The 25,933-nt window shown below is 37.1% G+C and overlaps 1 protein-coding gene across 17 annotated transcripts in view; it reads left to right on the top strand.

The window, feature by feature from the left end:
- The window catches only part of RPS6KC1 (ribosomal protein S6 kinase C1), a 347,664-nt gene that overhangs the window by 156,947 nt on the left and 164,784 nt on the right, over positions 1-25,933 (top strand). For 13 of the 17 annotated variants that reach the window (XM_045048944.1, XM_045048948.1, XM_045048949.1 and 10 more), the window contains 3 exons: positions 9,645-9,727; positions 10,801-10,896; positions 22,224-22,353. In XM_045048944.1, the coding sequence (XP_044904879.1) occupies positions 9,645-9,727; positions 10,801-10,896; positions 22,224-22,353 (309 nt within the window). Of the gene's footprint in view, positions 1-9,644; positions 9,728-10,800; positions 10,897-15,642; positions 16,753-20,582; positions 21,559-22,223; positions 22,760-25,933 lie in introns of those variants that run through there. The other 4 variants (XM_023247760.2, XM_023247756.2, XM_045048945.1 and 1 more) reach the window with 3 other exon arrangements.

Here is a 25,933-nt window from a genome sequence, read left to right as displayed (position 1 = left end):
TTTACGTCCCAAGTCTGCACAACACAACTGGCCCAGGGCTTCAGGTAATTAAAATACCTGAAAACCAATGGATTAATCATGAGGTGGTGGCAGGAAGCAAGGCTAGAGCCCAGGATGAGCCAGGGAAGCAAGTGTGTGTGAGGTAGGGCAGCACGCTTCTCCTGTCACCGTGTGGTGCTGTGAAGAGCGGAGCCCCAGCTGCCGTAGACTCTTCTCTCTGGAAAGTGTTGGCCTCTGTCACCAGGCTTCTCTGGATGATATTCTAATGAATTCGAGTCACGTGACACTGACAACTTTTAAGTAGTTCATATACGCTCCTCAACAGATGTGGCATTTGAATAATCAATGGAGCACAATGTTGGAGGACTTTATGGAATGTAGAATGGAGAAGTGGGCAGCCAACGTTTTCTAAAGTAGGATAAAATATGAAAAAAAGGAGCAAAATGCTCATTTGAAATAATAGGCTACAAACGTGCAAATTCCAGGCTCTAGCTAGTCTATTACTCTGAGAATTAAGATCTGCCTAAGAGATGTGAAACCTTAGGCAAGTACCTTTCTTCTGTCCATATTCTTTCCTTTAAAATATGTGTTCTCTTTGAACAGTTGTGCACCTTCAGACTTTTAAACTTTAAATGTCTAAACTTTGATCATTTAGCTTCTAGGTATTAGAGAAACAATTCAAACCTGGAACTAAAATGAAATTTCACTCTCATGGTTGATATGGCTTTTAGTTTTGTTCTCAGTTGCAACATTTTGTCTTGTTTGAGGAAACTTTAAAAAAATCGTCTCTATATCTAAAATAATAAATACCCTTGGGAAAACTAAGTAGCGTAGATTTCCTACGATGCACTGGTTTTGATAACATTAAAAACAATAGTGATACTAATTATCTCACCAGACTGGCAGCCAGATATTGTAGCCAGCTTGCACATTTGTAGCACATTTCGTGTGATTGTGTGCCTGGATTCCTCACATGGAGCAGGGGCGTGGGAAACCATGAGTTACCTCCCAGTCCTGTCTTCTTCCCGCTCCCAGTGCTCTTCAGCTTTTCCCCTGGCCATACGCTATCCATGTCAGAACAGACTGTAGCGGCCATTGCGCTCTGCAGAGAAGTGCCCTGGAAGGCGTCTGTTCTACCACCCTCTTTAAGCCACCCTCATCTCTTGCCTGGACTACTGTAGTCATCAGCTGACTGACCTCCATTCTCACCCTGCTTTAATCTGTGTTTCATTCAGCAGCCAGGGTGTGCTTTAGATAATGTTTGAAACTTTCTAGCCTACCATATATAAAAGTACGAAAGGACTGAATGGAGATCTCTGTGCTCAATGGAACTTAAGGAAAATGAATGTGATGAGGCCTTAGTAGAAGCTTTGAATGCCTTGAATGAGCAGTGCCACAGAACACAAGGAGGATCTATGTATTCAACAAACATTTATTAAGTGCCTCCTGTGTTCCAGGCACTGTGCCTAGGAGCTAGAAATAAGGGACATAATTGGTATAGTATTGATAATTAATTTTGAAGACCTGTGTAAACAAAGAGACTACCCAAACAGAACACGTATACAGTTGGTTAACTGGAATGTTAATAGACCTTTACAGGTGAATAGTTGTATTTACAGAATTGTAATTTACCAAACTAACAAAAGATGTGCTTAGCTGTTTCTCTTCTTACCATTTAGTTCCATATATTGTTGGATTAAAAAAAAAATGCTTTCTTCTGTGTTTCTTTCTCTTTGTTCTTTAGTCATCAGCTGTAGTGGAAGACTAATGCTCAGCCCCTGCATAGAAAATCTTTATACACAGCAAGCGCTGGTGAGAGAAATTGACTAGAATTTTGTAATTCTAGTCCCTTTCAATTAGCAACAGATGCTGCAGGGAAAGACTGTCTGTGTAGGAACACAGTACTAATGTTTCCATGCCCTAGCTGACATGAATGCTCATTGCCGAAGAAAGATGTTCTTTTCCTTGGTCCAAGTATGTCACTAATGATAGATCAGATTTTTTTTTTTTTACACTTTTCTCTATTCCTATCGGAGGCCATTGTGGCTTAATTTTTATATTGTCTTCTTCACCAAAGATCTCTCTTTTACCGTAAAAGCTAATAAGGTACTTGTGTTGTTTATGTTTCTCTTGTAAAAGTGAGAATTGGAATCCTTAACGTCAGATATTTAACATAATTTTTTTAAACCCTGTGGCATTAGAAAACTGTATCTCTCTTTGCCCCCAAAATATGCTTATTACTGATTATCCTTTTAATTTATTGCATGGATCTGTGCCTTTAATATTGTTCCATCATTCTGATATTTGGATAAAGTGCTGTATCATTTATGTGACAGATTCTTCCAGCATCTAAATGTTGGTTTGACTATTACATAAATACTTTATTTGCAACAATTGTTGCAATTTCATTGCAACTTTTTTACTGAGTTTTATATGATCTTTTAATAAGAGTTCCACAGTTACTAGAACTTTGAGAGTGAAAAGAAATGAGGCTTCTAAGATTCTGTTTATTTAACAAGTATAGTTAAGAAAGTGGGAGAAATAGTTAAATACTTATTCTGAAAATAAGATAATAAAGAAAATAGAATTTCTCTATATGTGAACTACTAAGAAAATTTACTCTATTTCCTACCGTGTCCTATAAGGAAGATAGCAACAGAAGAACATACTGCCAGAGGGAGGTTGTGGAATTGTCTGGAGGGTTTTGCAGCGGGTCTGGGCAACTGTGTTGTGAGTAAAAGGGTCCAGGGAAGGGTGACATGACCTGTGTGGGTCCCTTGGTGAGAAACCACAGAACAGAATCAAGTGATGGCCTCAGACTAGAAGCGTGCCTTATCAAATCCATCAGAGAACTAAATGTAGACTGTCAGACTCCCTTACTGACCAAGCAGTATGATAGTTACAGACCCTTAAAGAAAAGTAAATTCTGAATTTGAGATGTTGAGGGTACCAAATTGCTTAAAATGCAAGGTGATTCATCTTTGTGAAGCTTTGTAGAAAGGTTGGTCTTTATTTAAAGCGGGAGTTTGACGTGCACTTTCTAGGTTTTTCAAATTCTATACAATTTCCAGCAGAGTCTTAACGTTATCTTTGCTTATTTTTGAGTCACGTCTTTGGCAAATGCGTGTGTGTGGTTTAAACTGTGTAATCCTAAAAAGCAAGGCCTCTCTCTACCTGTACTTAGGTATATGTCGTGATTTCAGTAATGCTGGGATTGCATGGTCTCTCCAGGGTCTTTTGGTATATGTACTGCCGAATCAAGCACCCTCTAGTGTCTTTCAGGTTTCCTCAAGTCTGAGAGTGCATACTTGGCTTCTTTTTCTTCACTTCTCGCGTAGGTATAGATATTTTATGATTTCTTAAGTCCAAGCTCTCTGGTTGTTTTGCTCCTGTATTTTTCAGGAGCAAGGTTTATTTTGGGGTCAGATTAACATTATTATTTTTGACTATAAGAGGGAGACTCAGGAAATATCATAAGGGCTGTAAAACTCTCTGACTGTATGTTTTAGCAAGCCCTTTGACAATAAGGGTTACCAAGGCAGCACTGTTTTACTGAAAAATGTCTTGGCTTGTTGAAGAGCGTTCTATGAGGTGTTAAACATGAGTAAGACAAAGGTAGGCAAAGCGCATTTTATGTTGTGATGCCTTTATTGTTTTATTTAAACATGTTTATTCACTTGTGAAATATAGTTCGAATCATTAGTATGAATCAATGAGATTCTATATTGTGTCTGAATGTGAGAATCGATAGTGCTAAAATGAGAATTCTAGAATTTTACAAAACCGTTCTCACATATTTGATGTCCTTAAAAATTTTTAGATGGATTGAAATCTCATCTGGAGCCAATTCTGTGTCTCCATTACATTAAAAGATGAGAATGGTTACATTGAGTGACACTGATGCGATTAGTTTGTCACCAGATCTCTTAGGGAAAGAGAGCGGTGACGGTGGATAGAAGGAAGGAAGTGTGAGAAGTGCAAGTCGTTTTAGCATAGTCCCATTCTTTGGGCATTTAGGTTAATGGAGGGAGAAGTTTTGAGAAAGGCTCACGAGTGCTTTTGAAAACACTTTTCAGGATCATAAAATTACAGGTAGAAAGAATGTTAGAGGTCCCGGCTGTCCTCATTTTCAGAGTAAGCTCAGTGTGACATACTCAGCCAGGGTCAAATGGGGGAATGACAATACATTTCTTTGATTCAAAGACAAAAATCTGGGATTCTTTGATAACACCGTCCCTTTTTGAGTTTCTGTGGGAATAATCTGAGAATTTATTTTCTTAGGGAATAGTTTAGTTCTCCCCTCCATCACTTTGCTTCATGCCTATGGTAAGTATTGCACTTGTGGAGAATAAAGATACTATTTTACCACCCTGGAAATTGCAAATACAGAGTATCCTAGCAGGGGAAGGGCATGTGCAGAAACTTGACCCATTGGTTTTTAATAGGAAAAATATTTGGAAATTGACACAAAAATGGTAAATTTATCCTTTAAAATGCTTCTGTGGTTTTTTTTTTCCCCCAGAGATTTAAAACATTCAACATAGGAGTTTAAAGGGATTTCTAAGCTTCATTGTGTTTATACTTAAAAATAGCCTCACAAATTTATTTGTTAGATACATATACCTGACTGTTCACCTAGTGTTTGTGGTAGTCATCATGTAGCTTTGTATATAAATCAGTGCTCTTGGTTTATACTGAAAGTTTTTGTGTAGATTTTGCAAGGACAGCAGTTTTAGAACAATGGTTTTGACAGTCACACAATCTCAGCCTTCTTTTTGGCAGTATAATTTCAGAGTATATCATTACTTTTTAATATAAGAATGATTGGTCCTTAAAGAATATTAAAGAGGCACCCAAAATCCTGCATCCTGATTATTAAAAGAAAAAGATAATTCTGTTTGAAAATCCTAAAGAAGAAATTCCACAAGTACTTACTCTAGTTATTGTAATAATATAAATTCCCTAGCCATTAAGAAGTTCTTCTTTGCATCTTACCTAAATACAGAGCTCTTTGTTGTATTTTAGAGTCATCTGTGAAAACCAAGGTCAGTTGGTCATGATGTCAGTTTCACATTAATTAATGAATCCCTGCTTAATATAAAGTCATTTTGAAGAGCTTCAAGCTGCATTGTTAAGGGGGTGGATTTAAAACCTGTTTGGTGTCTTTATTTCCAGATTTCCATGGGAAAAAAAAAAAAAAAGCCTTTTCAAAGTTGTTATCCTTCTTTACTGGCCCAATCAGAACAAAGATGGCATGCAGCCTAGGCACCTTCATCCTTTCAGAAGCAGTTTTTCTTAGATTGGATGTCAGCAGTCTCTCTAGACCTGAAGTCAGAAAGCTTAAACAATTGACAACCAAGGGGAGGGAAGAAAGAGGAAGTAAGGGAGAGGAAAAGAAGCCAGCTGTCAGTGGAAGAAAGAAGAGGGGAAGATCAAGGACAGATGGAGAAAGAAATGGGGAACACAAGAAGTAGACTAAAGTTGGCAGGTGCCTCCTGGACGGAAGAGCAAGCCAAGGGAAGAGTGGGAAGTAATTGGCTTTAGGACCTGGGTGGGTCTCTTGGTACTGTACTGCCTGTGTTGCCTCACTTAGATTGGGGCCCACCAAACACTGTGATAATCCACATTTGAAGCAGTGTGTTGGTCATTATTTACCTGTTTATTTATCTTTCTCTGGCAGAAAATTGAGAGGGATTTCAAAGCAGCATAAAACTAATGAACCTAGTTCTTAGAGTCCTGAGTTGAGCAAGTTCATAGAAACCAGTAAAGGGATACACATTGTCTGTCTCATGACGTACCTCTCAAACTTTTCTACCCGAGTACCTCTGACTGTAGAGGTGGTATGGAATGGGTACCCCAGGGGACGAGTGAAATATGATCCTGAAGTTTCTCTGAAGTCTTTTTAGCTTGTAAATCCATGCAAATTTTACATTGTGGTCCCTGAATAGATCTGTGTTTCCCTTAATAGTAAAACAATATCCTCCTCCCTCCTCCACCCCCCCCCCCCATATATGAAATCCTTTGATGCTCAGGAAGATGTACTATGCTTATCTGGTAGCTTCAGGGATACCCATTGCCCCTTTTCCCCCAATAGTGGTACATTTCACCCAGTGCACATTCCCGGCAGTGATACGGGAAACAGACATAACCTGGTAGCTTTCAACGGGGTAGGCTACACTGGCGATGGCACTTTGGACTTTTCACTGAATAAAAAGGTGCCTTTATAAATTATGTTAGCCATTGATTGTATTACATAGACTTACCTCAGCAGCCCTCTGCTCAATTCTAGTAGGAAACCTTCATGAGCAGAGGCTTGGAGTGTGGCGCTAGTCTAGAGCTACTTAGGGTGTGTTGTTAGACCCTGTAAAACTGTCTCATTAATTTTCACAATTTTCTTTGAGCTGATTGGGTCAGATGTTCCTCTTCCCTGGACACACAAATGCAATATTCTTGCTCCTCCAAGGTCATCATAAGAACTTGCTTAAGTTCTCTGTAAGTTTGGAAATTTAAAATCATTTGCATAAAATGTTGAACAGTCCTTACACATAGTAAGCAGTGAATAAATGTTAGCTGCTGTTTTATTGTTGTAACTGTCATTATTGCAATATGTGCCTACTGTGAGCAAGGCAACATTCATACATGGAATGTGAGACTTGATGGCTGATCAGTCATTTTGGGTCTTGAGCTGTGAACAGATAGCGCCTTTATAAAACTAAGAAATATATACTTCCTACTATACGATTGAAGAACATAGAATAATAAATTCTTGAGCAAAAAGATACTAAAATAATGAAACCATTAACTATGCTAACCTTGATTTTCGTTTCGCATGATTTAGCAATGTAGCCAGCTGATGGAGTTATGTGGAAGAATAGCACCCAGCATAGTGCCTAGTTCGTACTGCTTATGTATGTTGGTTGAATGAATATGATAGGTTGAGACTCATTACGGAGGCCGGGATATAGACATGCCTGAGTAAGCAAGGCATCTAAACGTTACTTAATGGTCAGGGAGAAGCCATTTCAGAATTTTGGACAGGGAAATGATGTAGTCCATTGCTTGCTTTAGACTGGAAGGAAATGTGCAAAAAGTTATATTTGATGACTAGACTATGGGTTTTTTGCTTGTTTGTTTGTTTTTGTTTTTGTTTTTTAGTTTTCTTAAGTTTCTAATAACTTACGCCCTTCCTAAAGTTTCTAGAGCATGCTTCTGAAGGTACAGAGGCTCTCTACAGGGAGGTTGGGAAATGAGTGGGGGCAGTGAATTTGAATCTGGGAAAGGCAGCATAAATACTTTGAATGAGATCTCCCAAGGAGTTGTCCTTTAAGAGAATCACTATTTTAGAAAATCCTTGAGTATCAAAATCATAGAGTTTAGAGCTAAATTTAGCTGAGAGGCCCTCAGATCTAACCTTCTTCCAACCCTCTGTTCTGGATGAGATCAAGTGAATTCCTCAGGGCCCTTAACCCAGGACTCCTGATATCTAGTCCATTGCTCTCTCTGGTATATAATACATTTCTGCTGTGGGGAAAGGACGTAGGCGGACTCTTAGGGAGGACTGGCCTGCATAGCTTCATCTTCTTGCACCAGCACAGGCGAATGGTTTCATGTCATCTCTTTCAAATGCACAACTTAGCTAGCTGTTCAGGTAGGTTCATAAGTATAAGCATGAAAAGAAACATCTCCCCACCTCAGAGGCAAATCACTAAAATATTTTGTCATATTTTCTCACTAGTCTTTTTCTCAAACATATACTTCTAAAATTAGAATTCTATTGTTTTCTAGCTTGTTTTTTAAAATTTAATATACCCATTTACTTATAGGCTTAAACTTTGCATGAATATATCATTTAAAATGCTCATGTAATAGTATTCCATCATATTGATGTGTGTATGTGTTTACATACACATACACACATTATGCAAATATATATACAATGCATATATAATTAAGTCTCTATTGTTAGATAAATAGTTCTCAGTTTTTCAAGCAAGCTGCTATTTCCTAGATGCACGTGGCATCAGGAGGACTAGGAGGCTTTTGGTCATTCACACAATATTTCAAACAGTTAAATATCTATGTTTGCTTTGTACCACCTGGCTGAGAGCAGCTAGTTCGAGGACGGAGGTTGCGATTTGGCACGGAGCATGTCATGAGAGGAAGGCCTGGGCAGGAGCTAGTGTGAAGGGATGTAGTTCTCCACAGACCACTTGAGTTCCAGAAGAAGAGGGTAGGTGCCAGGATATGAACGAAGATGCTGAATAGGAAGAATTTCAGTATTTTCATAGGAATGGCTCTGCTTTCTTTTTCTTTCCATTTTTAATGTTTATTTTTGAGAGAGAGAAAGACAAAGTGTGAGTGGGGGAGGGGCAGAGAGAGCCAGAGACACAGAATCCGAAGCAGGTTCCAGGCTCTGAGCTGTCAGCACAGAGCCCGACGCCGGGCTCGAACTCATGAACCATGAGATCATGACCTGAGCCAAAGTCGGATACCCAGTCAACTGAGCCACCCAGGCGCCCCTGTTTTCTTTTTCTGGTCCACCTGACCTTTGCTCCAAGACTTAAAGCTAAAGCTGTTTTGTGAGTCTGTGCTTCTTCCCCCCAGTAGATTTACTAAGTGTTGGTTAAAAGGCTGGGCACATGAGCATCACTTCAGTTACTTCCGAGTTCCAACCTAACTACTTAAAAACTTTTGAACGGTATTTTTATGATTTGTGGGTTACCCTGCACATGAATAATAAACATGTTTTTTTGGCCAAATGGAAATGAAAGGGCAGACATTGACAGGCTTGGTGACTGACTGAATGTCTTTAGGAAAGGACAGGAAGGCATCAAACATGACCTAAGGGCTACGAGGGCTACAAGCCCTACAAGAACTGGTGAAGTGAGGAGCGTTGTGGGGAAACCTGCAAGGTGATACCTGAAAACTGTTACATTTCAGGAACTTCAGGGACAACACAGAGAAAACTGTGTTGATATTTGTGGGTATCCTGAACACACCCTTACCTTAACCGGTAGTTTTAGGGCTTAATGCTTTAACCTGTCTGTGTGTACTTCTAAATATCAACATGGGTAAATTTGCATTTCACATGCTCCTTCTTCAGTTGAAAACAATTGATTACGTAGGAAAGGGATGGTACTATAAATCAGGTTTTAGTTCTGCTACTGATTTACTGTATGACATTGGACAAGGCATTTCACCTCTCTGGTTTCTAATCTATAATTAAAAGGATAATTACTGGTTTAAATAATTTTTGAAGTTCCTTCTGAACCTAGAGCCTTTATTTCTAAAACAAAAAATGACCCCTGAGGTAGAGTTGGCTCTACTTTCTTGAATTTGAAAAATTAAGCAAAATGCTGATCTCGTAGATTCATATAACTTTTAAGTGTAGCTTCTTGAAGGTGTCCCTCTATCAACTAAAGAACAAATGTCTCAGTTTAATATATGACTGCATCAAAAAAAAAAAAAATGCAACCACAGTAGGTGACCAAAGGGGATAAGTAACTTTCAGGAATTTTGAAAGCCCAGTAGTATTTAGTATATGCTCTCTCAGCATTAAAAAGGTCACCTTGCTAATACATGTTAATTTTGAAAGTTGAATTGACCTTTGGAATTTTAATATCAACCTTTTTTGGTGTGTTTAGAGGTTGGAGCAATCACAGAAGAAACGGAAGCCTGTGATTGGTGGAGTTTGGGTGCTGTTCTCTTTGAACTTCTTACTGGCAAGGTGAGCAGTGACCTGGACATTTAATAAATTTACCCAGATGCTACCTGGATTTCAAATTGAGAACATTTAGCCTTTGCCTTCAGTTGTTAGATCAGGGATGAAATAGGGAAACCTTCGATATAAAAAAGAAAAGGCAGAAAAACGAAAGTTTATCAAGATTCCAGATTTTTTTAAAAAGTGGATTGTATGACATTGACGAAACGATCAGATTCCATTAAATCATAGTGTGAATGTGCAGAAAGATGACTAAACGTTCTTTCTCTCCATTTTCTATGATGCAGTTTCAACGGCGTTAAGTCTGTGACATTCACGTAAGGATGTATTAGAATTCTCTGGATGTTTTAAACATCTTGCTGGAAACCAGGAGGGAATTCTCATTTTAGAAAATTAATGTAGATATAAAAGGTAACATTAGCTTTATTCTCAACACTAACTTTTTCCTATCTGTTCTGGCTTAAGGACAGAATTTATACTCCCTCTGATCAATAACTTTTAAGTCAGATGTTTGAGGTTAATAGACTTTAATAGAGTGTTGTGCACATTGCCTCCTGGGAAGAAAACGGAGGAAATGAGCAGTAGTACTTTTCTAAGTAGTCAGTCCTCTGCCGTAAATATGCAGGTAATACTGAACTCTTAAGATTGTTGTGGATTGTTACAAATCACCTACACATACAGTTAAATCATAAAGTGCCATAAATGTAGAAATCGTTATTATTAACCAGTTCTAAACTTAGAAGGTTTTTAAGACCATTAAAAAATCAGAGATACCAACTCCCTTTTTAGTTTTCTCGTGTAATGTTAGCTTTTCTATTATGAGCTGTTCGCTGTATAACTAAGGGAAAAGGGCTAGAAGCCTAAGCTTATGATGTGATTTTGATGACTGCCTTCATTTCTGTTAGATATTCTGTATCTCGTGGCCCTTGTCCTAAACTGCTTAGGCGACGCTGTGTTGATCACTACACCCCCAGTGAAGATGGTTGTTAAGCTTTCTGTACTTTGCTGTCCATAAATCCTGTGATAGAACAGAAATGATGTTACTTGGGATAAGAAGTGTACCTGATTGATTGTTTCAGACTCTGGTTGAGTGCCATCCAGCAGGAATAAATACTCACACTACTTTGAACATGCCAGAATGTGTCTCTGAAGAGGCTCGCTCACTCATACAACAGGTAATTTAATTGACCTATATTGACCAAGCATATCAACCACGCAAATTAGCTGACTACATAGCTCCAAAACCTTAAAGAAATTAGTTTTGGGCAAGAAAGACTCATTACTAATTACAGATTCAGAACTAATACTGTGCATGGTTAGGCCTCTGCTTTTATTTAAGTATTAGTGAGGTCAGAGAGAACAATTAAAACTTACTGGTATTTCAGTGTTGTTTTCTCAAAAATCTAGGCTAATGTTTAGTTAATTCCATATATTTATATAGGTGTGAGATTTAAGTATCATTTTTAGCTTGTCTGGAGCTGCTCTGTTTTTGCTATTCCATTTTGTAACCATATGAATGGTTATTTTCTTTCTTTTTTTAAATGGCTATTTTTAATCTCTAATTCATATTTAGAAACTTAGGAATAGGCAGTTCAGGTTGCTTTGCAGAAAAGTGGTGCTAGAAAGTCTTGCGGAGTTCGATTACTCCTAGCTTCATCGATGGAAGTTGGGCATTGATGTCAGTTAATGCATTTTCGGTGGCTTTAAAGAAAGAGACTATTGATAATTAAAGTTCAGTATCTCAGAGGTAGGCTTGGAACTCTAGTGAGCTTCTTAAATTGATTCCCCACATTGAAAATGTTCCTCTAGTTTTGAATAATGAGTTTTGGTGAGTCTGCTGAGGGTTGTCAGCATTGGGTATGATAGGCACACAGCAAATCAGCAAGAATTGTCAGGCCTAGGATCCTTATAGTTTTATGAGAAACGTAAGGGGGAAAGTTACTTGAAAAAGTTCAAGAACTAACATTTTTGTTTCATGAAACCTGAATTATTATTTTTCTAATCAGAGAAAATGAAACTTAAAAAAAAAAAAGAAAAAGGGGAGGAGAGAATATATTAAGAAGAGAATGACCTAGTATTTTCTTGAAGAGTAATGAGTGATTTGGGTTCCATTCAACAAATACATGCACAAATATGGGCAAGACATAGTGCTATAAGCTATAGAGGTAAGACTGACAAGTAACTGTATCACTGATGGGTTTCATAAAAGCTGTCAGAGGCTTAAAAAATACTTGTCAAGTTAAGGAGGGGTTATAACTGATACGGTGATAGTATTAGGAAAGTTTTTATGTAGTGAATGATATTTTTGTGGAGCCCTCAAATTTTGGCATGACAAGGTGGGATGTTGGGGAAGTAGCTAGGTGGATCGAACAGCTTCAACAAGGAAAAGATTGGTCCAAAAGACCCAAATTAGGAAATCAAAAGCTTGGTTTTTCTGGAGTGGAGGGATAAATGTAGGAATGAGTCATAGTACTAGATGAATGTGGAAAGGTAAGTTGGAGTTCTCTTATGAGGTTCTTTTATCATGATAACCAGGGAAGAGTGATTCTATTCAATTCAGCAAAAATAAATAAGTAAGTAAGTAAATAAATAAATAAATAAAAATAATAATAATGGATATTTGGAGTTTCGGGGCAGAAGATAAAAGGATCAGAGTTGTGCTTCAGGAAGATTAAATTTTTCCAGGGAGTATAACACAGAAAGAAACATAACCAGGTTGGAAATAATGAGATGTGAATACCATTGAGCACTTTGCAAAAGGATTAAGAGGTAATGCAAAGACACAGAACACATTTCATTCTAATGGGGAAAAAAGGACAGCTACTCATTTGATTTCATCTTATTTGTTGTGGCACAACATGATAAGTTCCAAATATTTTTTTTGTAAATAATTTGAGAAAGGCTAGCAAATGCTATTTTTTGTTTCTCACCTTAAAGTCGTTGTTATATAATACTGAGAATAGAATTCCCTGCATTAATTTATAAAGGCCTGCTGCTTCTGTCTTTATGGGAAGGTATGTTATAAAGGAATCTTGGCCTAAAGTATGTTAAATCTTAAATCCCCCAATACAGATATGTCTATATTATATAGTAAATCAGCATTCTGTCATTGGCCTAAGGAAACTACCATTCATGTTGAGGAAACATCATCAGGAAAGGGAAAAGGGGTCTCTTGACATGATTAGCAATTTGTCATTTTGACTTTTCCTCTTCCACTACCTCACAGGTCATAGGGGTCACTTTTTAAAAAAATCACAAAATGATTTATATGGAAATAATTATTCTGCTTTGGGGAGATTTTCCCCTCTTTGGACTTCTAGCTCCTTGCTTTCTTCCTAGATTTCATAATCCCCTGTACCTGTTGTTCAGTCATCTCAGTCACATGAATGGTGCTAGAGTAGACATAGTTACATTTTAATGCAATTAAAAAGGAGATGCTTACATTTTACAAACCCTCAGAGCATGTATGTTTGTACTTCACAGTGTATATTTAGTTAATTATGACACAGTTCTTTTGTCACTTGAAAAATGTTACATGAGAAAAAGTCCTTCAAAACAAATTTTTGTGTCTTCATTGCTTAACTTTACTGCCTGAACATTCTTTAGGAGGAAGGAGGCTGGCGGTGACTCTTTTTGGTTTTGCCACTGGCTGACACATTTGCTTGAGCCATAGAATCTTTATGTGGTCTCTCTTGAGGCTGGTATAGTATTTAAAATGGCAGGATAGGGGCACCTGGGTAGCTTAGTTGGCTCAGTTGGTTAAGCGGTGACTCTTGATTTTGGCTCCGGTCATGATCTTGTAGTTCAGGAGTTTCAGCCCCGCATTGGGCTCTACATGACTGTGTAGAGCCTGCTTAGGATTCTCTCTCTCTCTCTCTCTCTCTCTCTCTCTCTCTCTCTCTCTCTCCCTCTCTGTCCCTCCCCTGCTTTCACTCTCTCTCTCTCTCTCTCTCTCTCACTCTCTCTGTCACTCTCCCTCTCTCTCAAAATAAGTAAATAAACTTTAAGAAGTAAGTAAATAAAATGGCAGGATAAACAAGATAGTTATGGGTAAAATAATTATATTTTTGCCTATAAATTTGTATTTGCAAATTTGTAGCAAAGTTCATGAACTAATTAAATTCACTTTAGTAATAGGCAAAATTGGAACCTTTATTGGAATTTCATAATGAGGTCATGTTTTGGAAAGAATGGGAGTGGAAAAGCCAATTGTAACAAGAAAGAACTTTTTAAAAAAAGTTTATTAATTTTTGAGAAAGAGAGCAAGAGTGCATGTGTGTGCATGAGTGGGGGAGGGTCAGAGAGAGAAAGAATCCCAAGCAGGCTCCACACTGTCAGTGCAGTCTGATGTGGGGCTCGAACTCATAAACCGTGAGATCACAACCTGAGCCAAAATCAAGAGTTGAACGCTTAACCAACTGAGCCACCCAAATGCCCCAAGAAGAAAGAACTTTTACATGTTATTATGTGTACTGAAATATATAAAAATATGCTATAGTTAGGTTTAATTCTTACCACTGTTTGATATTTTAAATTTATATTAAATTGTGTGATGCCTTCCACATTTCAATCAGTTAGACATGGATTGTCAGATTTTGAAAATGGATTTGATACATTTGGGATATTCTTACAGTGTTTGTTTTATAATAGCAGCTTTTCACTTAACACGATTTAGCAACATCTAATATTAAAATTTTTGAACAGTTAGCTTTAATGAATAGTGATTTTGAATGCTAGATACAGTAATCTCAGATGAAAAGATTGAATACAGTCTTTTGAAGTATATGCTTCATGCCCCTGTGTGTTTGGTAATATTAAAGTGAATAGATTCTTGGCATTTACAGATTACATACTCATGAGGCAGTGTAATGTTATGTTTAAGAGCATGCATTCTAGAGCTGCAGTGCCTAAATTCAAATCTTGTCTTTGCTACTTACTACTTGTATGATCTTAAATAAGTTACTTAATTTCTCTGAATCTGTGTTCTCTCATCTATAGAGAGAATCGAATAGTAGTTATTCATAGAGTTGTGAATTAAATTAATTGACCTATGTTAAGCACTTAAAATAATGCCTGGTGTACAATAAGTGTCACATAAATGTTTATCATTAGTACTGATAGGGAAGTGTCTCATAATATATAGTAATTTGTATTTGCTGAAGCATGTGTTGAATTATAGGGGTACTAATGTTAAGAGTGAGGCCACTGCTGGTGATACAGGTGAAAAGGCCTAAAAAAATAGTGGACTGGCACATAATAGGAAATCAATTGGTATTTTTCATACAAATAACTGAATTAATCATGAATGAAAGAAAAAATCGAAATAAAAATAAAAAGAGAAGAAACAGAAGTTTTGGTTGAATTTGAATAGTGGGATGTCCTAAATGCATAGAAACATTAATGTAAAGAAGTCATTTAAAGATTTACAGTTGCAGTTGGTTAAATTCTGTGGGAAAAAAAAAGATTTACTATAGGAATATTCTCAAATTTGAATGGCTATAGCCATATGAGGAAGTTGGCAAATTCTCTCTTGAGAAAGGAAGTTATAACATTAGAATTGGCAAAAACAGCCATTTCAGTGCTCTGGAAATTGATCAAAAGGACAGGACAATCTGAAAAGTGTTTATGCTCGAAAAACAACCAAACTTTGGGAAAGAGTGGGAGTCTGTGGCATTTTTGCCTGGGCTACTCTCTTTTCCCTGCTTGTCAGGTGTGAAGTTTCTTCCAGATTGAAGCAGGCCATGAGGGCCAACTGTGAGGTTGCATGCGTGTGTACAGGAACAAGGAAAGGTCCCAGTTGAAAGTAAAAACCAAGGGAGATTTGTAAGTGTCCTAAATTTTTACTGTGTTCTCCTAACACATCAGCAGATGACAAGCTTTAGGGGCTCAGGTATTTGAATATAACCTCTTTTCAATCACAGGTTGAACACTTAAGCTATGCAGACACAGGATGATCCCCAGGAAGTGAAGCTCAAAAATAAAAACAAAAGAATGAGCAGAGATAGCAACAGCTGCTTGTAACAATGTGGTGGGAGAAGCAGCTATACAGATCTAGCTGAAACAAGTTAACAAAGAACAAACCAACCAACTGCTATGATAACAGTCTTCTTGGGAACAAAGTCAGTCTCTAGAATTGCTAAAATATATCATCCAAAATATCCCATTTTCAACAAATATTATATGATATACACAGAAACAAAAAAGTGTGACTCATGTGCAGGGAAAAAAGTGGTCAATAGAAATTGACTTTAAATGTCCCCAGGTTGGATTTAACAGATTTCAAAGTGGTTATTATAAGTATGTTCAAAAACTGAAGGAAGCCATGTTTAAAGAATTAAAGAAAAGTATGACAACAATGAATCAACAAATAGAAATTCTTGATGAGGAGATATAAAGTATATATAAAAAAAGAACCAAAATTCTCAAGTTGAAAAGTACAATAATTGAAATGAAGAATCACTGGGGGGAGGGGATGGAATTCATTAGAGCGTATCTATAGCAAATTTGAGATAGATGAAGGAAGAATCAATTAACTTGAAGATAGAATGATAGAAATAATCAAATCTGGAAAAAAGATGCCCCAAAATTTGAAGAAAAAGAACAGGGCTACACAAACCTGTAAGACAATATCAAATATACCAGGGAGTCCCAGAGTGAGAGGAAAGAGAGAAAGGGGAAGCAAAAGTATTTGGAAATGTAATGGCTAAAAACATCCCAAATTTGGTAAAAAAAACATTGATATGCATCCAAGAAGTTCAGTGGACTTTAATTAGGAAGATATACCAGGTCAAATTGTTGAAAGACAAAAACAAAGAGGACACTCTTGAAAGCAGCAAAAGAGAAAGCGCTCATTGTATACAAGGAAACATTAATGTCTGACTTCTCATTAAAAATGATGGAAGACAGTTTACACTTTGAGTTATAAAATAAACAAGTCACGGAAATGAAAAATACTGTATAGGGAATATAGTAAATAATATTGTATGGTGACAAATGGTGACTACACTACTGTGATAAGCATTGAGTAAAGTCAGATTGCTGAAGCAATGTGTCATATGCTTGAAACTAATATAACATTGTATGTCAGTTATACCTCAATAATAATAATAATAATAATAATAATAATAATAATAATAATAAGGGGTGCCTGGGTGGCTCAGTCAGTTAAGTGTCCGACTTTGGCTCAGGTCTTGATCTCACGGTTCATGTGTTCGAGCTCTGCGTTGGGCTCTGTGCTGTCAGCTCTGACCCTGGAGCCTGCTTCGAATTCTGTGTCTCCCTCTCTCTCTCTGTTCCTCCCCTGATTGTGCTCTGTTTGGCTCTCTCTCTAAAAAATAAATAAACATTAAAATAATAATAATAATAATAATAATACCAATGAGAGGCAGAAGACAGTGAAGTGACATACGCAAAGTGCTGAAAGGAAGTAACCATCAACCAAGAATTCTCTATCCAGCAAAATCATCCTTCAAAAATGAAGATGAGATAAAGAAATTCCCAAATAAAGACTAAGGGAATTCATTGCTAGACTTGCCTTACCAGAAATAATGCAGGAAATCCTTCAGGCTGAAAGGAAATCACACCACATAGTAACTTGAATTTCTAGGAGGAAATGAAGAGAACTGGAATGGCAAAACATGAGTCACTGAAGAAGACTATTTTTTCCTCATTTTTCTTCTCAACTTCTTTTGAAAGACGTAAGATTATATGAAACAATAATTATAACACTGTGCTGTTGAGTTTATAACATCCAGAAGTAATATGTTACATATATGACAATAATAGACAAAGGGCAGAAGGAATGGAGCTATAATGGAGCAAAGTTTCTACATTTCACCTTCGTTAAGTTGGTATTAATCTGAAGTAGATTGTGATAAATTAAGATGCATATTGTAATCCTTACAGCAACCACTAAAAAAATATATAGTAAAAGAAAATTAATAGAGGAACTGAAATAGTACAATAAAAAGTATTGATACAAAAGACAGCTGTAAAAGAGTAACAAAAAAAGACAGTAGATGTAGAAAACAAGTGGCAAAATGGCAAATGTAAACCCACCACACCAATAAGTACAATGAAATATGAATGTTTAAACATGACAAACAAAAGGCAGAGATTATTAAACTGGATTAAAAAAAAAGTAAGATTCAATTATCTTCTGTGTATGAGAGACACAAATAGGTTAAAAGAAAAAGGATGGGAAGAGATAAACCATGTAAATGGTAACCATAAGAGAGCTGAAGTGGCTATATTAAATACCAGACAAACTAGCTGTGAAGACAAGAGACTTACTAGAGACTAAGACAGAATTTTCATAGGGATAAAAGGGTCAGTACAATAGATGCATATGCACCAACAGCTTCTATACATAAGAAGTAAAATCTGACTGAATTGAAGGGTAAATAGGCAATCCAGTAATAATAAAAGGATGTTTCAATACTCCATGCTTGGTAAATTAGAAAATCAGCAAGGATACTGAGAAGACTTCAGTAACATTATCAAACATCTCTGGCATATATGGAACAATGATTGCAGAATGCGTTCTTAGCACATGTATATGGAACATTCTCCAAGATAGATCATATGCCATACCACAAAACAAGCTTCAGTATTTAAAAGGATTTACGTCATACAACATGCTCTGATCATAACAATTTAATTCTCATTCAGAGATCTGGTGAGTCCACAAATATTTGGAAATTAAACACACTTCTAAATAACCTATGAGTCAAAGAATAAGTCTCAAGAAAAGCTAGAAAATGTTTTTAATGGAATCAAAACACAGAAAATATCAAAATTTATCAGATGCAGCTAAATCAGTTCTTAAGGAAAATTTTTGGCTTATAAACTCCTATATTCGAAAAGAAGAAAGGTCTCAAATGAAAATCTCACCTTGCACCTTAGCAAACTGGAAAATTACTGTGTTATTAGAGGAAAGATAAGTATATAGGTCAATGGAATGGAATTGAGAATCCAGAAATAAACCCTTACATTAATGGTCTATTAATTTTCAATAAAGGTGCAAAAAGAATTTGATGGTGAAAAAAATAGTCTTTTAAACCAATGTTGCTGGGAAAATCAAGTCACATGCTAAAACCAAAATGAACTAAGACCCTTACTTTATACCATATGTAAAAATGAACTCAAAATAGCTCATAGACGAAAAATGGAAGGCAAAACTAAAAATTGTAGAAGAAACCATAGGAGAAAATCTTGATGATCTTGGGTTAGGCAAAGAGTTATTAGATATGACACCAAAAACATCCATAAAAGAAAAAAAATTGATAATGTGGGCTTCATTAAAATTAAAAACTTTTATACTTCAAAAGATAGCAGTAAGAAAATGAGAAGACAAGCCACAGAATGGAAAAAATATTTCAAATCATGTAACTGATGAGGAGTTGTATTCAGACTATATAAAGAACTCTTATAGTGGTACCTGGCTGGCTAGGTCAGTAGAACATGAGAGTCTTGATCTTGGGGTTGTAAGTTTGAGCCCCACATTGGGTTTAAGTAATTGATTATTTTAAGTTGATTATTTTAAGTAATCACTTAAAATAAAATCTTTAAAAAAAAAAAGAAAGAACTCTTATAACTCAGTAAATATAAAAATGGGCAAATTATTCACCAGGGAAGCTACATGAAAGGCTTAGAAGGCCGTCCAACGATGGTCACCATCATTACTCACCAAGGAATAGAAATTAAAATTATAATAAGATGCCTCTAATACCCACTAAAAGGTCTGTAATCAAAAGATAGACCGTACTGAGTGTTGGTGAGCATGTAGAGAAACTGGAACTCTCATATATTGCTGTTGGGAATGTAAAATGGCACAGCTATTTTAGAAAGGTTGGGCACTTTCTTAAAGAGCTAAACAAATATTCCACATGACCCAGCAATTCCACTCCTAGGAATGTCCTTGAGAGAAATGAAGACATGTTTACACAAAGACATATATGTGAATGTTAATAGCAATACTATTCATTATAGCCTCAGCCTGGAAAGTCTACATGTCCATTAACTGGTGAGTAGATTAACAAAATATGTTCTATCCAAACAATGGAATGCTACTCAGAAATAAAAGGGAACAGGCTTTGATACCTGCTACAACTTGGATAAATCTGAAAAACATTATGCTAAGTGAAAGAAGATAACTGCAAAAGGCAACATATTTTATGAGTCCAATTACATGAAATATCCAGAAAGGGCATATTTATAGAGACAGAAGGCAGATCATTGTTTGCCCAGGGCTGGGGATGGAAATGAGGATTAATGTAAACATCACGAGGAAATTTTTTAGGGTGATCAAAGTGTTCTAAAACTGGATTGTGTGATGGTTGCACAACTTTTTACATTTACTAAGTAAGAATCATTGAATTGCACACTTACGACAGATGAATTTTATGCTATATAAATCATCTCTCAGTAAAGCCGCGAAAACAAAATTTGAGGATGCATGAACGTTTCAAGGCACATTCTTTCAGCATGCCCATGAAAGGAGTAACTGGATCTCTCAGATTTTGGCACAGCATCTAATTAATATCATGATGTGCTTTGGAATAGGAAACTGATGGGTATTAACTGTCCTATTATACTATATGAGCTTGAGAGAAACAAAGTGAGTTACTCAAGGTCATGTTAAAAATCAGTTGAAAGCCGTAAACGCAGATATCCCCCTACCACCCCACAGCTACAGTGGTGTTAGACATAGCTCCCTTTCAAGGAAATCTCGTCATTTGGCTATTCATCAAGTCCACTTGTCACTGGGGTTGAATTGAGCAGTTCTTTCCGTTCATATATTTTTGTTTTCCTTTGATTCACCAGTTGGATTGCTATTACTCACTAAGTCCTTCTTTTTTAGCTCTTGCAGTTCAACCCTGTGGAGCGTCTTGGTGCTGGAGTTGCTGGTGTTGAAGATATCAAATCTCATCCATTTTTTACGCCTGTGGATTGGGCAGAACTGATGAGATGAACAGAATGCAGGGTTATCTGTGCACATTCTGATCTTCTCTGTGACAGGCATCTCCAGCACAGAGGCAGCTCTGCCTCACAGTCACTTATGGAGCACCAAGACATTGGGATAAAGACCTTTAGAGGAAACGGGGGAAGAAAAAGGCTGAAAGAGAACAGTTCCTTTACCATGACTCTCTGGACAAGATATTGGCTACATTTGCAAGGAGCTTTTATGTGCAAACCTTTAACAAAGGTTTGATCTTTATTTTATCTGCATTTTAGTGTTGCAGACGGGTTGTATGCCCAGCTGAAAGAAGAATGCCCTTCAAGAACTTCCTCTGAAAGCTCCAAGTGTACATTTAAGTGTTACTTGAAAGGAGGACCTTTACATGGCAGCTAATAGTGCTTTCTGCTAAGCAAGATTGGTTTATATGATCGTAATTAATATTTGCCGAATAATACACTAAAAGTGCTTCATGAATAGTGTCATCTGTGGAGCTTAAAAAGTGAGAAAAAAAAGGATATATACATCATGTCTGATAGAAAACACGCACCATGATGCTATATAATTAATATGTGCTGAATGTGGTTCCATACTATCTCATGCTTTCTGAAGTCCACGTGAAAAGAAAACTCATGTTGTCAACTTTATACTTGGTTGGTTGGTACTGCTTATGGAAGGGTTCGTATAAACACTCACTGTCTCTCAACTTTATCCTTCTGCGCCCTACACCCTTTGCCTATTCTCTCATATTCGATTCCCTTTTCCTCCACTAGTACATATGCAACAAAAAAGGGAAGGGAGTATTTATTTCCCCAAATTGTATCCACTTAATAAGGACAAAGAAATCATGATTATAAAATAAACATGGTAAAAATTGAAATCTCTCCTTTATTTAATTGCTTAAGTTTTTTGTTTTGCTTTGTTTTAGAAGGGCCTCTCTTTCATTTTGGAATGTTAGCAATTTCTGCTGCTGCTTATGCTTGACTTCATTTTAGGTTTTTGGTTTGGTATACTAAGAACCAAAGGATCTCATGTAAATGGAATTGAATGGCAATCCTATTTTATTACTTAGTGATGAGATTTCCAGATTTGACCTCCTAGTCTGCTTGACATTATATAGAAAGTATATGAGTATTTATACGTCTACAAATATTTGTATTTGTTATTTCTTTATGTTGCTAAGATAGCTCCTGCATTCGTGCCTTGTTTATAACAATTTACAAATGTTTTAAAAGCATTAATGTCTCTTTTTTAAAACTTTATCCAAAGGTGAAAGAATAAATTACTTTTTTCGGAGTTAGGGGCCATCAGAAATAATAGAAGTCTTCCATATTTTTAATCCTCCGAGTTTTTGAGATCGAGAGTCGATTCCTACTCTAGGAGCATCTATACAGTTTCCATTTGCCATCAGCTAGGTCCTCCCATCAAAATAAATGGAAGCAGAAAATGCTTTAGTGAAACAAAGGAAATGTGCAAGCATTTTTTCTTTTTCTATTTTCCTACTTCCCCTTTTTCCTTCTGGTTCCCTTATAACCTGAACCTCAGACGAAGGACTGCAACAACACCAGGATGGGGAGCGGGTCACCAGGATCAAAGCGCAATCAAGATGACATCACTCCCTGGAACTGGATTTGGACTCACCAACTCCCTGGGCTCATAACAGGAACTCATGCAGGTGAGACTGAAGAATGACTTCCTGTGTAGGACCGGTAGGAAATCTGCAAGTACTTAGAGCTGGCCACTGCAGAGCTTCCTTCCAGAAGTGCCCTGTGACAGGAAAGTAGGACCTCACAGCTAAGGGGAAGCTCCCAGCCCTGCCACATGATTTTGGTTCCTTGGATTCAGGACAGTAATGTCAACAGATGGTTGCTGTGTCAGTGTGTTGACATAGCTCCATTGCTTCAGCTCCCTTTTTCTCTATATAGATTTGATTGGAACTTGTGCTTAATGTAGATGTATCATTTGTAATCATGGTGGACATGAATTATTATAGTAGTAAACACATAGGATATGGCTTTGGGGTGATGAACCCAAGTCTGTTTTTATTTGATGATGTGTATTAAAATATTAGTATTTTTAAATGCTGTGGGTGATACTGCTTTTTTGTTTTTTTTTTAATTTTTTTAATTATTTTTTTTAATGTTTATTTTTGAGAGACAGAGCATGAGTGGGGGAGGGGGCCAGAGAAAGAGAGGGGAGACACAGAATCCGAAGCCGGCTTCAGGCTTTGAGCTATCAGCACAAAGCCCAACGCAGGGCTCAAACTCAGGAACCCTGAGGTCATAACCTGAGCTGAGGTTGGTCACTTAACTGACTGAGCCACCCAGGTGCCCCTGTTGTTTTTTATTTTTTATTTTTATTTTTTTGAGCATATGTCCTGTGGGTCAAAACATGGAAGAACTTACCATTTTGTATTTTTCATTTGATTTTTTTATTGTAGGAAAACATACATAATACAAAATTGACCATTTTAACTACTTTTAAGTACACAATTCAGTGGCATTAAGTACATTCCCGTTTTATCCAGCCATCACCACCGTATGTATATCTCAGAACTTTCTAATTATCCCAAATTGTAATTCCACCCATTAAACAGTACCTTCTCTTTCCCGTCCCCCTTCCTCCCAGCCCCTAGTAACCACTGTTCTACTTTCTATCTCTATGAATTTGACTCTTTGAGGTCTCTCATAGAAGTGGAATCCTATAATATTCATTCATCCTTTTGTGTCTGGCTTAATTTCACTTATAACGTTTTCAAGGTTCATTCATACTATAGCATATATCAGAATTTCATTCCTTTTTAAGGCTGAATAATATTCCACTGTATGTATAGACCACATTTTGTTTAGCCATTCACCTGTCAGTGGACATTTGGGTGTTTCCACCTTTTGGCTATTGTGAACAATCTCATTATGAACATTGATGTGTAAACATCTGTTCAAGTCACTACTCTCATTTGATTTTATATTGTTATATGAAATTACCAGTGTCATTATTTTATGATGCTTTTTATAAGCAGGTTGTCAATGATAAGTGTGATATAATGCCACCTATCTTAAGATAGGATATGAAAGACTACCATTTCTATTACACAGAAGTAGAGTTAAGCTCCCGAAAAGTGAAAGAGAATGCCATCATTTTAGCAATTCAACTACGACATGAGTTAAAACTTTTTGAGACATAGTACTTTTCAACTTGTTATAACTGAACTCTTGATAACATATTTAAACTGCCTTTTAAACATTTACTTATTTAGTTATTTTAGAAAGAGAGCGTGAGTGGGGGAGGGGGCAGAGGGGGAGAGAGAGAGAGAGAGAGAGAGCGAGAAAGAGACAATCTTAAGCAGGCTCCAATGCTCAGCATGGAGCCTGACATGGGGCTCAATCCCACGCACGACCCTGGGATCATGACCTGAACCAAAATCAAGAGTGAGATGCTCAACCAACTGAACCACCCAGGCACCCCCTTTTAAACATTTTAAAACAGCTACAATTCCTGTTGTGTTTTGACCCTCAAGTTTTTTCTATCATCTCTTATTTCAGTCATTGTGAACCACGATCGAGTTTTGCTTTCATATAATGGATGTATTGAAGAATATAAAATTATAAATAATGCTTACACTATGGCCAGAAACACTATATTAGGACTTCATACATAGAATGCTCTCATTGAATTCGGTTGCCCATATTTATGAATCCAAGCAGAAAAAAATCTGACTGTATTAGTGAAAGGCTCTTGGCTTTGCAAGGGGCCCCTTGTAGCATCTTTATTTGACTCACTTAGGGAATGCTTTATAGCAGAAGCCAAGGCGTAAGCTGGATCATTTTTCTTCTTAAGAGTAATTGATTTAACTTCTGGGCTAGCTAAAGCTCTGGATAATGAAGCCTAGTATTTCAGGCTCTTTCTTTGAGGATTGTAGAAAATAATAGAAAGCCTTACAGTCGTGTCCTGGTCTCATCTCTGTGACTTACTAACATTTTTACCTTAATCAAAGAACAATATTCTAGACCTATTCCCCCACTTACAGAATGAAGGGGTAGGTAAGTTCTAAGCTCCACAGCATGTGGACTCTCTGATTTTCAGAGTGAGCTAAGTTGATAAACTAACATCGGAGAAAGACAAGGTTAGTGCAAATCTTAAATTAGTGCTTAACTGTTTCCTTATAATTTTGTTTTCTAGTAAATACCACATACTTGGGTCGCTGCCGTCTACCCTCTCAGCAGCATAGCCCTCAGTGGTTATGTGGCTATAAAAATTATAAATAGAATGCAATATTAAAAGGTTATTTCTCAGTGAGCTCTACACTGGAAAAGGAGAGTTGAAGGTCCAGAAAGAAGTACCAAGAGGTGAAAGGAGGTTCGGACACACCTACATTTGCTCACTTCTTAGACCTTTCTCAAAAGCTGTGGTGGTATTTCTACCCCTGTTGCCCTCATCCATCATCTGTTATGTGTTTATTTGACTCAGTTCTTTGGCAGGCATAATCAGAGTACAAAATTGATACTTTCTCTTCCTGTTTAATGCAGAACATTAACCTCTACCAGCCTAGGTAATTTGGACTTTTGAGTATTTGATGTCTACTCAGCTCATTTTAAGGATTTCATATGAAGTCCTTATGCTGAAGGGTTACTAAATGGTAAAAGCTGTGAAGTCAGCTCTTTCTAAATAAAGTTGTAAACATAAGAGCAGCAGGGAAATGGGAAGCAAAGTACTACGGTCACTTTTTGTGACTCGGAATCACTTGTTTTGTCAAGGACAGTAAATCGGAAACTGGAGAACAAGCTTCCTCTTTGGGAACATTTACAGTAGTGGGGATATATAGTCAGATGGTGTGGCTTTGCATTTTTTGGCCTTATCCCATGACTTCTTTCCTTGATCCAGGGATCTCACCTCAGGGAGGAAGAGAGGCAGAAAAGATTTGTGGAGGTGGAAGAGAGAAAGTAACTTGAATGAGGTAGTCGAGGGAAATGAAGCAGGGCACTTGTCAGCCGTGCTGGCCCTGGTGTCTGGAGCACTAGAGAGCCTGCTTTGTGGAGCTAGATTTAAAGGGCAATCCTTTGTTCTTCTCCCAGGAAGAGGTAGGCAGAAAGTGAAACTATTCCTGCTATTCCAGGAAAAGAGATAGTGAACTGCCTTTTTGGAAAAGATTAAGTGACAAGCTTGTCAGAGTCTGTTCTGTCTCCATCTCCTTGCTGAAGACAGCTGGTACGGCTGGTAGAGGCCATGAGTGTCTGCAAAGAGTTACTGTGATTTCT

Source organism: Felis catus, chromosome F1 (assembly GCF_018350175.1).
Source record: "Felis catus isolate Fca126 chromosome F1, F.catus_Fca126_mat1.0, whole genome shotgun sequence".
Lineage (NCBI taxonomy): Eukaryota > Metazoa > Chordata > Mammalia > Carnivora > Felidae > Felis > Felis catus.
Note: the sequence above shows the minus strand (reverse complement) of the source record. Positions and strands in the feature narration are given on the sequence as shown.